General features: G+C 36.0%; 1 protein-coding gene across 1 annotated transcript in view; it reads left to right on the forward strand.

The window, feature by feature from the left end:
- The first annotated feature begins 3,504 nt into the window (after nucleotides 1-3,504).
- The window catches only part of LOC138714674 (inter-alpha-trypsin inhibitor heavy chain H3-like), a 57,062-nt gene continuing 46,509 nt past the window's right edge, over nucleotides 3,505-14,057 (forward strand). Inside the window, exons 1-2 of the mRNA XM_069846736.1 lie at nucleotides 3,505-3,663; nucleotides 9,866-10,037. Coding sequence (XP_069702837.1) covers nucleotides 3,551-3,663; nucleotides 9,866-10,037 — 285 coding nt within the window. The 5' untranslated portion in view covers nucleotides 3,505-3,550. The remainder of the gene's footprint in view (nucleotides 3,664-9,865; nucleotides 10,038-14,057) is intronic.

A 14,057-nucleotide genomic window follows, 5' to 3' on the forward strand; every position in this document is an offset into this window, starting at 1 on the left:
GACCCCACGATACGTTTTGAAGTAGGATGTCATCAGTCAGCCGAGGTCCACCTTGAGAAGAAGTCGATCTATGAGCCTACAGTCAACTATGTCAAGCTGAAATATGCCTTAATTCACGTTGAGGTATTCGGCTTGCTCATAGGTGCTCGAGGAACTATACCAGCTTTTTTCGAAGAATTTCAACGGCAGTTTGCTCTGCCAACATCTCTGAGGGATGACATTGTGGTAATTGTGTTTAAAAATCCTGCCAAATCCTAATTAATCACATGGTGCCACATTAATAGCAACTGTAATTTTTCACGCCCTTTTCTTTGTTTCCCTTCTTTAGAATTTAATATCTATGTTTACATATGGGCTATTCCATCTCAAATCGACCGAAATATAGAGAAAATTGACCTTGCAATTTTTAAATATAATGAAACTCTTTCTGTCCGTTGACAACTGTGATACAATGCTTTGTGCAAAGTTTGAGGCATCAGAACTTCATAGTGTTTAAATTAAAAATATTTAAATTTATCGTATTTTCATAAAATTAGCAACTTTAAACTGTTGTGGCTCCGAAACCCTTTCATCCAATGATCAAAATCATGGTTTATTTTGATGCTGAGAAATTAAAGTTTATATTGACATGTAAACAGTTTTTCTTACTTTTTATGGAAATGGAGAAATTGAGATTTTTCTTCATTAAAACACCTTTGCCCACGAAAAAATATTTTTAAAATATATAGTTAGATTCCGCATTGAAAGTACAAATAAACACATATTTTTTACTGGTGCACCGTTGATAAGAAAGTATTGAAAATATCAAATAAAGAAAACAAATAGTACGCGCGTGAACTAACCAGCTGACTGTAGGTAGTCGAGACAAGCAAGGCCAGGAGACAAACACGTGATGTGTCGTCTAGCAGTCATGGCTGGGCTAGCTTTATCACAGGTTTTCATAAACACAGGAGTAAAATGACGCCCAACGCTCGCTTATCTTCAGCTCTTGGCCAGTATGTGGAGTACTGTGCCGTTCAAGTCTAGGCGTGTGAAAATAATTTATTTAATACCCTCGAAACTTATTGCCGAGCCACTAAGAAAACAATGCCGAATCCCTATTAATAATGCAAGGTTTTTTCTCAATATTTTTTTACATTTTTTACAAATGGACAAAAAGCCTAAAAGTAAGTAAAATCAGATTATCTGTCTCTCTGTGTACAATAAAAATAAGGATTACTTCGTAACATAACCTACCAAATGTCAGCTTCAAAATGAGCTCCCGCTCAATGTTCTGCAGTAAATGGTTCCAGAGTTCTCTGAGCGCTGAAAGAGGCTTGTTTTTATAAAATACGCTAAATTTGTCGCTCAACAATACGAAAACCGTTTGACTTTCGATAGTATATTTTTGAAATGCACTCTCCTCAGCACCTTGTATAAATAGGGAAAAAATTAGAGTATTAAAAAAATTCGAGGTTTTTTACTCATCGATTTCATATGGAATAGCCCGCCCCTGGTCCTGAGTCTCTTCGTGTGTGATGCCTAGGCTAGACACATACTTGAAAGAAATGCACTCGACGCCTATGCATCTAGTACGGAAGTCACACCAACTGGTACACTGCGCGGTAGATGTGTCACGTTTGTGGCGGCCCAAATCCGGCACAACGGTACTGCAGCCGCGCCTGCGCCTGCCACGCACAAGCCGGGCTTGACCCAGCGTCACGCGTTCCGGTGTGTCGTTTATCCAGTTCACTGGTTTACTTCAGCAATCAACAATCTCATTTGTTTAATTGCATTATTGGAAGCGATGCTTACGAGGCTGGGAAATCAGACGGTTTATGCACTTCGAGATATGCCCCGATTAATTGCAACGCTGATAGACGGCACATTGGATTACTGGTTCGCATAACTGGGCCTATACCTGTCTTATTCGAAAGATGGGATATGACAGTTAAGCGGCTTAACTTATGACAAGTGGAATGAAATATTCTCTCATTTCAAGGAGGAAAATATTTCTTATAAAGATATTAAACTTTGATTCCTTCAATTAATTCATAGTTTTCTGCCCAAGGGCAGGTCTTTCACCGCAAACCCAGCATTCTCCAATCATTCTTTTCTGCTTTCCTCTTTGTCTCCTCATATGATCCACATATCTTAATGTCGTCTATCATCTGATATCTTCTTTTGCCCCGAACTTTTCTCCCGTTCACCATTCATTCCAGAGCATCCTTCAGTAAGCACTTTCTTCCCAGCCAGTGATCCTGCCAATTCCTTTTTCTCTTCCTGATTAGTAAAATCTGATATCAATCCTATTTTTTACTTAAAACAATAAAAATGCTTTAGAAATGGAGAAAAAACTAACTTTAAAAATATGTTCAGTGAATCTGTTATCATGGTTTAAATCTTTTTTTTATGGTCAAGTTCATTCCAAAGATCAAGTTTAGCCCAGTTCACGGTATGGAGAATAGTTCATTTGAGAGAAAATAGGGGAGAAGTATGCCGACCGATATAACCTATAAGGTCTTACCTAAGAAAGTTTGCCCCCGCCCCCAAACAGTACTGAAATAACGCCCCTGCCTTCGTACTGTGCTTCGTTTCTATCAGAAAACAATATCAAATGATCCAAGTTTTCTGTCCATGTGATATACAGGGTGTATCTAAATTTGTGTCAAATATTTCGGGAACGTGTTCCTAGTATCAAATCAATTTAAAAAGTTAATAAAAACATGGGTCTGAAAACCATTCGTTAGGGAGTTATTAAAGGATTTGTCCCTTCATTAACCGTTGATTGTTTGATGATTTTTTGTTTGTTTGTGTTTTGTAGAGCAAAGAAATCAGAAGAAAATGTATTCTGTGAGTGAACAGAACGAAATGATTTGCATCATTTAATTGATGATGTGCTTCTGGACGTATCCAACGAATGTGTTTTAATACGATGCTGCTCCAGCTCATTTGAGTCTGATAGTTCATATTTTTTTTTTTAATGATCGATTTCCCCAAAGATGGATTGGTCGAAAGGGATTCATTGCATGGCCTGCTCGATCGCCTGATTTGAATCCAATGGATTTGTTCGTCTGGGGACATTTAAAGTCCCTGGTTTATGCGACTCCTGTACTTAATGTTGATATTCCGAGAGCATATTCAAACTGGATTTCACGAAATACGAAACACTCCAGGAATTTTCAACAGAGTACGCCAGAGCATGTAACGCAGGTTTAGGGGACACATCGAAGCAGGAGGAAGCCACTCCGAGCAATTTTTGTAACATTAAATTTTGTCTTGTAACTCTGAAATAAATTATTTTGAGACAAATGTTCATATGAACCTTTTGTAATGTTTTTGTGTTACCAACACATCCCCGAAATATTTGACACCAATTTAGATACATCCTGTATAACTGGGTAGTGCTCTGCCATCTTTAAGCCTTGATGACGTGCTCGAGACAGACTTTATACAGTATCTCCGGAATAAGATGATCGCAGCAATCGTGACCTGCTGGGGGTGAGGACTGAGGAAGCGAGCAGCTGGACTTGCGTTAGTTCAGTGTGGATCGCTGCCTTGCCCCGCTAGCATGTCCGCTGCTGTCGTCCCGCTCGCCACGGCCTCCTGGCTGCTGCTGGCTCTCGGCTGCCTGGCCGCGGCGCAGACAGAAACGACGGCGTGGCTCGTCACCACCACCGCCAGGTAAGCATCGTTACAGTTTATTTCCTTGTTGATTTACTAGGTTATAGTGGGTCTTGGCTTGATTACTGTATTTAGTTATGAGGCAGTGTAACGTTAGTGTGCTTTTATTGGGGAAAAGAAAATGAATTATATAATTGAAGACCTCCCCAGAAGAAGGATGTAACTTGAAATTCTTGATAAGAATAAATCATTGCGTTCTGTGGCTGAATAAACTTCTATCCTTGTTTAGTCAAATGGTTGTGATAGTAAATATAGGCATAATGAAATACGCCTCTTAAATTATCTTCCTTTCTTCTGAAACACGAATTACAGTTTTGTTGGTTACATTTTTATTCCGGAGAGGTCTTCAATTATGCATTAATCAGCCGTCTATTTATGTAGTACTACGCCCATGGTTTCAGAAGAAACATTGCGCTCCCAACCAACTTACTTATGCAAAGCTTAAACATTTAAACAATCAAATTTTAAAAGTAAGTAACATGTAACAACTTAAAATGTATGCTACTATTTAAAGCAGGCATGTGCGAAGTAGAAAAATATCGAAAATTTATTTTCAGTTCGATTTTACTTTATTTTCTCAAAATTTTGCCGCCCTGGGCCTCGGTCCATGTGTAAATATAGAGAGAGTCAGCGAAAAGTTACCGCACTATGCAGGGGACATGTTTGTTATTACGTAGTGTTGCATTACTACACTTGTTATTGAACATTATTTCTGTTATTTGTGACTCCACTTGTCAACTAAATACTCCGTCAGTGCACTCCATCCCCACCACTCGTAAATTTTAGTCCTGCCCGCCCGCGCTGCTACAGCTTACCGGTGAGTCGAGCGATGGATTGCGGGCACTCTGTTCTCCGACGTCCCCTGCATAGTGCGGTAACTTTTCGCTGTCTCTCTCTGTATGATCACATAAAAAAATATATATATATATTTGGTAATTGTGCAGGACACATCAACCAGGCCGCCATTTTTTTCACTTCCATATAAAAGCGTTTATGTGTGTATTAATGCATATTAGTATTCCATAAGCTTGCGTACTTATGTAACTGCTTTCCGCAATAGAAGTCCAGGACACACATTTTTCTAAATCAGTAACTTACAGCATGAGACGCTTGGTTGATAAGTCCTGTATAGGCTAATGACCTTTTTTTTTTTTTTACCATTTTGGATATTCTGCACAACGTGAGCACATGCGCTGTTAACTAATTAACAGGAGGCCGAGGAATGTGACAAGGTTAGAGAGGGTTAGATGAGGGGTTAGTTGAGTGACATACAGGTCAATTTTTTTCCTTTTTTTTTCGAACTATTTTAGTACGTAAAACGAAAATATCTGTATACTCTATGTACCCGCATATTTTAAGCATTATGCTACTAAAATGATGCATTTTAAGAAATTTTTTCATCCTCATACTTCATGTGCCTTCTAGAACCTACAGAATCTCCAACAATTTTATTTTGATTCTTTAATCCTTTAGTGTCAGACTAATAAAATGACTTTCAAAGCTGCATGTTTTAATTTTACAGATATCAGATTTTATAATTTTTATTTTGACTGTCTTTTAAAGTAGTGTAATGTGTCGTAACACGAGTGATAATTCGAGAAATTAGTCGTGGAAAATGTTTGAGTTCAAAAGTCAGTTAAAATTTTGGATTTTGGAATAGAAAAATATCTACTAAATATAACGTACATTAATTACATTACATTACACTGTACATTAATTTACACGAGTTACCACCAATAAAGGAACAAAATTTTATATATATATATATTTTTTTTTTTTTTTGTGTGTGGCATAGTTCTAGGAATCGTCGTATATGAGAACGAATGTATGAACGTTCAAACTTTATAAATTCAGCTCAAACAACGAAATAAAACTAAATGGACAAACGAAAAGTAATATGCATTTTAAATTATTTCCAATGAGAGAGAGAGAGAGAGAGAGAGTACCTCTGTCTTACCAGTTACTGCTAGTCAGGTCTATTGCGTCTCGTAAGTATCTAAGGAAAGCATGTTTGAAATTGATCGTTCAATCGTCGTCCTGGTCGTCAAATGCCCCGTCTTCCCACTACGACTCTAGATGGGAGTCAGTTATACATAGTGATATGATAACAGAGGATTACGGTTTTGACAGCAGATAACATTTACCACGAGGATTAAAACGCTTTCCAATAATCCAGGGGTTCTTGACGTTTTTTGCCCAAGACCGTAGTCAACTAACGATCAACTTGTGCGACCAATGGGTCTATTTAAACAATGCTACTGTAATAAAAGCATATAAAGAAGTGCACAAATTATTATTCTTATTATGATTATTATTATGATTGTTATTAATTTTTATTGGGTTATTTTACGACGCTGTATCAACATCTAGGTTATTTAGCGTCTGAATGATATGAAGGTGATAATGCCGGTGAAATGAGTCCGGGGTCCAGCACCGAAAGTTACCCAGCATTTGCTCATATTGGGTTGAGGGAAAACCCCGGAAAAAACCTCAACCAGGTAACTTGCCCCGAAAGGGATTCGAACCCGGGCCACCTGGTTTCGCGGCCAGACGCGCTAGCCGTTACTCCACTATTATTATTATTATTATTATTATTATTATTATTATTATTATTATTATTATTACATGGATAGACATCATGTTGTCATTACTATCCGTAAAAGCTTGGTTCTGAAAAGGTTTATTTTAAATTAAGTAATTTATCATTTTTTATTTCTATATTATATATATATATATATATATATTTTTTTTTTTTTTCGGGAAGCTAGGGCGACTATCTCGTAAACCACGGTGTCCCATAGGTTAAAGAAGCCCTGAAGTAAACATACTGTATATCCGAACCCAATATCGATAGGGGTTCGCGCGTATTAGGCGTTTATTGTTATCTCTACACACGGCACGGACCTGTAGGACAGTGGCGTACGCAGAATTCTGATGGGCGTCATTATTAAAATTGTTTACAATTTACATTATCGGTATTTCATATTTTGTGTTATTATTATTATTATTATTATTATTATTATTATTATTATTATTATTATTATTATGTTACGATATATTTACTAATATTATACTATGTTCTAACAGAACATGTTCATGAATATCCTTATAAAATCTTTGAAATGTATTTTTTTCACAGTCATCCAATTTTTAACAAATTTTAACTTCTGTTTATTTTGTATAAGAAAAAATGCTTGTCATTATTACACATACACAATCATGATATATATATATATATATATATATATATATATATATATATATATATATATAATATATTGAAATATATGTATTTTTTTTAAGTTCAAGGAAAGGTTTAAACCCGGTAACCCCCACTCACTTGCGTACGCCTCTGCCCGTATATAATGAAATTTAATTTATATAATATGGGAAAAAAAGTCGAATCTACCACAGACATTGTGATACTACTGTCTGCACGAAATCGATTCGAATGAATGCACGTTTCGAGAAAATCTCGCACCGTGTGAACGGGTCCAGAGTTACGTCCAGTCATTCCCACATAGCCCTTCGTGTCAGAAACACGCGGCCATTGAAAATTCCTGGTTGCTCTCTGCTGACAGGCATTATTTAAAATCCGTTGATGTAATTGTCTTCTAGGAATTCAATACACTTGAATGTTACAGAGTTAAATGGCGTCCTCCGACTTAGAGTAAAATATGAATATAACTTATTAGGCCTAAAGCGAGATTATTATCACTTCTTTACATTCTCTGAAGTGTAGCTTTATCCTACAACACTATCAAAGGAAAATATCGCCTGTAACTTCGAGAGCATTGTTTTTGGATGTTTTTATTACAAGTTTTTTTTTCTCTTATTCTAGTGAATACTACCTAATGTAAAATTCCTTAATTTTCTTTGTGAGTGGAATACGTCTTTCCCTGCACAGAGTACGGGCACCAGTTCGGGATCTCTTGGGGGGGGGGGGTGGAATGGCAATTCCAAATGCTTATTGTTACAACAATATGAGTCACAAACGAATGCTAATGGCATCTGTAGTTAGGCCATGAACCTATGTAACTTGTGTAGTGACGGCACCTTTCCTTGGTAGGGCATGCCGAACTTGCATCGTGTCGCGCGGCATCTCTCAGTAATATCTCGGCATCGGGAGCAGCTGCAGACCTTTACCACCAGTCGTTTGATTTGTAATCGCGAGTTCTACAGCATTAAAGTGATAATAGACACGCACGATACATTGTGAGTGAATAGGAGTGAAAAATTTATTGTGAGCTGGAACGAATATCGCTTCATATGAAGAGAAAATACAAACTGAACCATAAGTGATATCATTAATTTAGGGGGTTATTCTTTGAGATATTTCAAACAAAAACTATTAATATAGTTTTGCTCGTTTTTTGCTTCATTTTCGAGATAAAATTATTTTATATGAAATATTTCATAGCGTGTTCTGAGAAAGCAATTGATTTAATTCCCAATATGCTCAGTAAATTTAAGAGAGCAGTGTGTTATATTTTGATAATAAACGATTGAAGGAATTTTAGTTTTGTGTTTTGTGCGGAAACTTGACCTGAACAAATGTAACTTTTCGTTCTGGAAAGGAATTATTTTACAATGTTACATTATTAAAAGAAAGTCACAGTGTAAGAACATACTAAATTCGAATCCAGCAAGCCGTGATAAAACATGAAAGAGAAAGAAATGAATGTGACATCATAATGAACATATTAGACTTATTATTAATGTATGAATGAGGATGCTTAATAAATGGGGAAAGTAATAAAAACAGAAACAGATAATTTAACACAGTCTTAATTTCCAAATTAATCCAGTTCTTTGCAATGATAAATATTGTTATTCATTATCAGGCTTCGAGACTTCGGACCCGATAGAGCAATTCAGTGAGAAATCCGCATAACGGCGTACTGAGTATAGTGGTAAAGCGTACAGTGGGTGGGGGTACTGTAGAATGAATGCCAACAAATACGCAAAGGAAAACGCTCTGGATTTGAAGGTTCTGACGAATAATTTGGTTTTCATACAAACTGTGTCTGAAACTATTACACGGTTAGGAATGTCAGAGCAAGAGATGCCGGAAGCTCTCAAATTAATTTAGATAATGATGCAGAGAATTAATGAGACATCAAGTACACCGGTTACTGAACGTGTAAAACAGAAGTGGAAATCAATTTTAAGTAAAAATAACGGATATGGAACATTGTGTAACATAAACAGCAAATTAGTGGACATAGAGTCACCCGAGAATAAAGGACTGTCTCTTAGAGACTGCAATGATGTTAGGTTTTTTCGTTTTGCTCCTATCACGTCATGCGACGTAGAGCGCAGCTTTCTACAGTACAAACTTTGGCAGATAACCGAAAAAGATTTACGTTTGAGACATTGAGAATGTATCTTGTAGTACATCGCATTTCGGTACTGTAACTGCACTTCCTAAAGATGACCAATAGGATAAATGAAAAAAATTAAAATTGCTACATGTTTATTTCCATCATTAACACTGCGTATAATTAAACACAAATGCTTATATAAGAGAGGTGAATAAATGCTTTTCACATTCTTTTGACATTATCATTGTGTAATGTATATTTACTTTCATAATGTACATATGTGTGTTTCCCCATACTACCGTACTCTACTCTAAATAGCAACGTTGTTACCTCAACCTATCTACCTGTAGCGAGTCAACAACCTACAGTGCATGCACGGTAAACTTATTGTATCGGGTCCAAAGTCTCGAAGCCTGTTCATTATACAGAGTTCCAAACAACTCACTGGCGTCATATTGATGTGTGAATCGTTTCGACTATCGATTAGATCGTTGTCTCGAAACTAGGCCTTATGGAATAAGGAAACAATAATAAAATCATGAAGTAATTAACGAGAAGGCTCCGCCTTATTATATTGAAATGCGGGGATTGTCAAGACAGAAACAGAAGTGAAAAGAATAATGCCAAACTTTTATTTCAAACCCCAAACATCCTTACAATCCCAACCATAATCACAATAATAGTCATAAACAGCATAACGTTTCACGGAATTATAGGGGTTCGATGAAGCTTCTATCACTTTTTTAAGGTAGAGAAGCTGCATTAAAATGTTTATTTTAGCATTGTTCAGGCATTTTTCTTAACAATTTGTGGGAAAAAAAACTTTAATCGAATTCTTGAAACTTTATCCTTTGCCCGGTCGCGTCTTTCTGTTACAGAGACAGCGAATTACTCGTGACTGAAACTGAGACCACGGGCACCGAGGACACTACAGTGACTGACAATGAAGAGCATTCAACTGTCACAACGGCGGAGTACGATCCCGGGACCAAGCTCCTCGTTCATGACGATCCAGCGGCGGACAATGACCTTGACGTGTCGCAGAACCAGGTGAGAAACATCGTGTAGATTGCAACCAAAGCACTTATTAAAAAGTACGGTTATAATTTGTTCAGTGTTACTAAAATAAATGAGCTGCAACTATTCGCTACATTGTTAAAATATAGTTCTTTAAACCGCTGTAATTGACTTGTCACCGAAGTAAGAAATAGACGAGAAGAGTTTCACTATATTACTTAAGACATTGCGATCACTTAACAGTTGTAATCGTTATCAATGTCTTTAGATGATTAAAATGTATGTTCAACACTTACAGTTTATTGAATCTTTAAAATTATAAATTGACTGAGAAGTTTGTAATTAATTGTTGTGACATTAATCATAAGCGTTGCAATTACTTGGGTGTCATTAAAATGACTATTACATTTTTACTACGTCATGCTACTTTTGACCAATAAAACGTACGGAACTTCGCGTTTCAACCAATCATGGCTGCTTATCCCACAATTTTTATTATCTCCCTAGCGTTTGTTTCTTTGTTTGCCAACATTGCACTTTCAATAACTGTACCTTTTAAAATGATTCACGTTTATTTCATCATCCTTAATTAAAACTTTTCTATTATTTATCTCGTTTATATTATTTAGGTTATGTTATAGTCTTTGCTGTATGAGATTATGGACAGTCACGTATTAGAGATTGTTTAATGTATATATTGATAATTGAAGTGGAATGCAACTGTTTTAATAAAAATGAAACTGAATCAACAAAGCTTTCTTGACTAGTAATCGTCCATAGAGTTCAATGAAGATTGTATAGTTGGCACAACTTACCAGAGAACAGCTGATCATAACACACTACTGCCATCTAGCGGGATATTTGTAGTGATGAGATGGTATAATAATACATTTTCAAGACAGTTTAGTATTTCAGTAAGTCAATTAATATGTTATTGTAGTAGAGTACTTTATTTCTTCTAATCTTTATATACTTCGTTCTAATTGTGTTATAGTCAATTAAATCCCACTCGAGTTTTGATTTTCTCTAGATAAATCAAAACATCTAGTGGGATTAATGTAGATGAATTGTTTGGATGGAATTAGTTGAATAATTACAGAAGGGGATATGTTAGGGAACTTGCAGTATATATTTTTCTTTTATGATCTTTGATCAGGTGACGAAGTAGGCCATCATGGTTTAATCAAAAGATTATTTATTTTATTGCAGATAATAAATAATGTACAAGGTTTCCACAAATGATTTGTCGGATTTCGAACACATCTGGGTAGATCAACCGAGATTTCAACCCGGATCCCCTGGCTTATTAGTCCAGCTACCAATTTGCCACCGTGGGTGTTAATAAATTAAACAATATTTTTTTTTCTGTCAATTTACTATTTCATCTTCCCGATCAATTTCATGTTATAGAATCGAAAAGTCTTCAATAATGAAATTAAGTTATATCAATTTATTATTTTAATAACATTCTATCAGTTACAATAATTATTGGGAAATCGTAGACGACGTACTTTTTTCAACAATTAAAAAAAAAATATATATTTTTTCTGTAAAACTTTTTTCTTGTGACAAACAATAAATTAGAATAGTGAAGGGGAAAATTAAGTTTATATTGTCAATTTATTTCAGTTGGTATACTTGTCAACAATAATGATATTACTTTCTTTCCTGCGAAGTCGTTTTAATGACACTTACTCAGTTAGTTCTGCTTGTATGTACATCTTCAACAATAATTATATTAAGGTTTCCGTGTCAATTTATTATTTAATGATATCCCGTCAATTACGGCAGTTTAGAAATTGTACACTCTGGAACAATAAGACAAATTGCTTCCTGTCAATTTACCATTTCCACGACACCCGACCAATTACAACGGGTAATGAATCGACTGCTATTCAACAATTGAATGCATTGCTTCCGTCTGCCATTTCCACGGCACCCAACTAATTGCGAAGGTTTTGCACACTCTTAAACAATTGGACAATATGTCCCGTGTTAATTTACCTCTTCTGCCATCCCCAATTAATAAAAAGTGTTAAAGGATGGGAACATACATGTATTTTATTTCCCGTCAAACGTGTTGTATCGTAATACATACGTCTATTCGAAGATTTAAGAAACTGATGTCTTCCTGGTTAAAATGCAAAGAATTATGACGCAAATTAAAATAATACATATCACGTGATGTGAAAACGTAATTTCATTGGTGTGACGCCATAAAGACCATTCACAATGAAAATTAAACATAACTGTAACATGATCATAGAAGTTTGCGGCCAGGCTACCAAATGGGATCATTCAAAATTATTCACACAAACATTACCGTAAGACGTTAACATGGAAGTTTGCAAACTCCAATCTTCCATGCTTATGCTTACGTGATTTGCAAACAGAACACAATCGTGGAGCGCTGAAGTATACGACAGAATATGAGGAAATGGCGTCGTTGTTGTTTCCATGGTTACCAAGTATGTTTGCTGTTATGTTTATGTTCCCATCGTGAATGATGGTATGACTTCTTGATTTTACCGTAACGTTTACATTCTTAAGTTAACGCTTACGTTATGTTTAATTTTCATTGTGAATGAGCCATAACATGCGATGTTCCAAAAGCAATCTCCGAAATCCGAATCATACGCAGTAAATATTTCTCAAGTCTCGTTTTATTCAGTCCTCTAAAGTTCCTTATTCGTTGTCCGCTGTAGAAAATATAGGCCTGCTAGGATATGTCTCTACTGAAGAGTTGCACAGGAATACATTTTATTTTATAACTTTTGTTGGCAAGCCTGTGGTACAGACAATACAGATTTTTTTCCTCCCGAATACTACGATTCCCCTGTGACATCCCAACAATTCTCCATCATCATCATCATCATCATCATCATCATCTGTTACGAATTAATGTGAATCCATCGCCTGTAGTGCACTCTGGATAGTCCCTGACGAACTAGTACTCTATGGTTCTCGGCACTAGCGGCATCTATGAGCACGCTCATAGAGTCAGGGCGAGTAACGGTAAGTTAAGGATCCTGTCAATGGACAAAAATATTAACTGTTGAACAATATTAAATTCCTTTACCATTGTTAATTGCCATGAAAATACCAAATTTACAGGAAAGTCATTATTTTAGTTGTTTTAGGTGTGCGAATTTTTTCATTAAAATATTAAATTGGTAACAAGAATTAAAGTTTTATTCTAATAGAGCGCACAATTACGCTAATCATTGTAATATTGTTTGTCACTTATATAATAAATTCGTAAGAAACTTACTTAAAGTATTACTCCTAAGCCGTTACAATTGGTTGGGCGTCACTAAAATAATTATTTGACAGGGAAAACTAAATTTATTTTGGAGTACTATTGCTTAACAGTCGCAATTTTATGTCACTAAAATAATAAATTACAAGAAACTGTGGGTATGTTTAACGACTTGACAGAAATAAATAAATATCCCTGTAAAGATGGTGCAACCGTTTAACTACCAGGGTTGGGCAGTTAAAACCGGCCCCATCTCATGTCATATGATTTGGAAAATAAATCATGTAGGGTATTGATTTCTTTTCTTTCTTTTTTCTTGAAAATGTAATTATGTTGGCTATACTGTATCTTCCGCGTGTTTTGTGTCATTGTTGTCGCGCCATTGTTGCTTATAACCTCTTCTGGTTGCTGTTTAAAAGTCAGACGTTCTAAACACATGTAAAGAGTTGTTCTTTAAATAAGCATGACTTATTCAATACCAGAGCGAATATTCGTTGTGGAGGCGTACGTACAGACCAGCTCTATTAAGGAAACACAACAATTATTCAGAGACAAATATCCGCTTCGCTCAGTACCAGCGAAAAGCAGTATTCAAGATTTGGTGCGAAAATGGCGTACGACTGGATCCATAAAAAATGTGACAAGGAACAGAACTCCTTCTGTCCGGACTCCTCAACTTACCGCGCGAATTAATGAATTTATGACTAGGAGTCCTCGAAAGTCTACCACGAGATTGGCTCAACAGGTTCATGTGAATAGGAGAACTTGCGGACGCGTGTTGAAGTGATTGAAAT

This window comes from Periplaneta americana, chromosome 15 (genome assembly GCF_040183065.1).
Source record: "Periplaneta americana isolate PAMFEO1 chromosome 15, P.americana_PAMFEO1_priV1, whole genome shotgun sequence".
NCBI classification, from domain to species: domain Eukaryota; kingdom Metazoa; phylum Arthropoda; class Insecta; order Blattodea; family Blattidae; genus Periplaneta; species Periplaneta americana.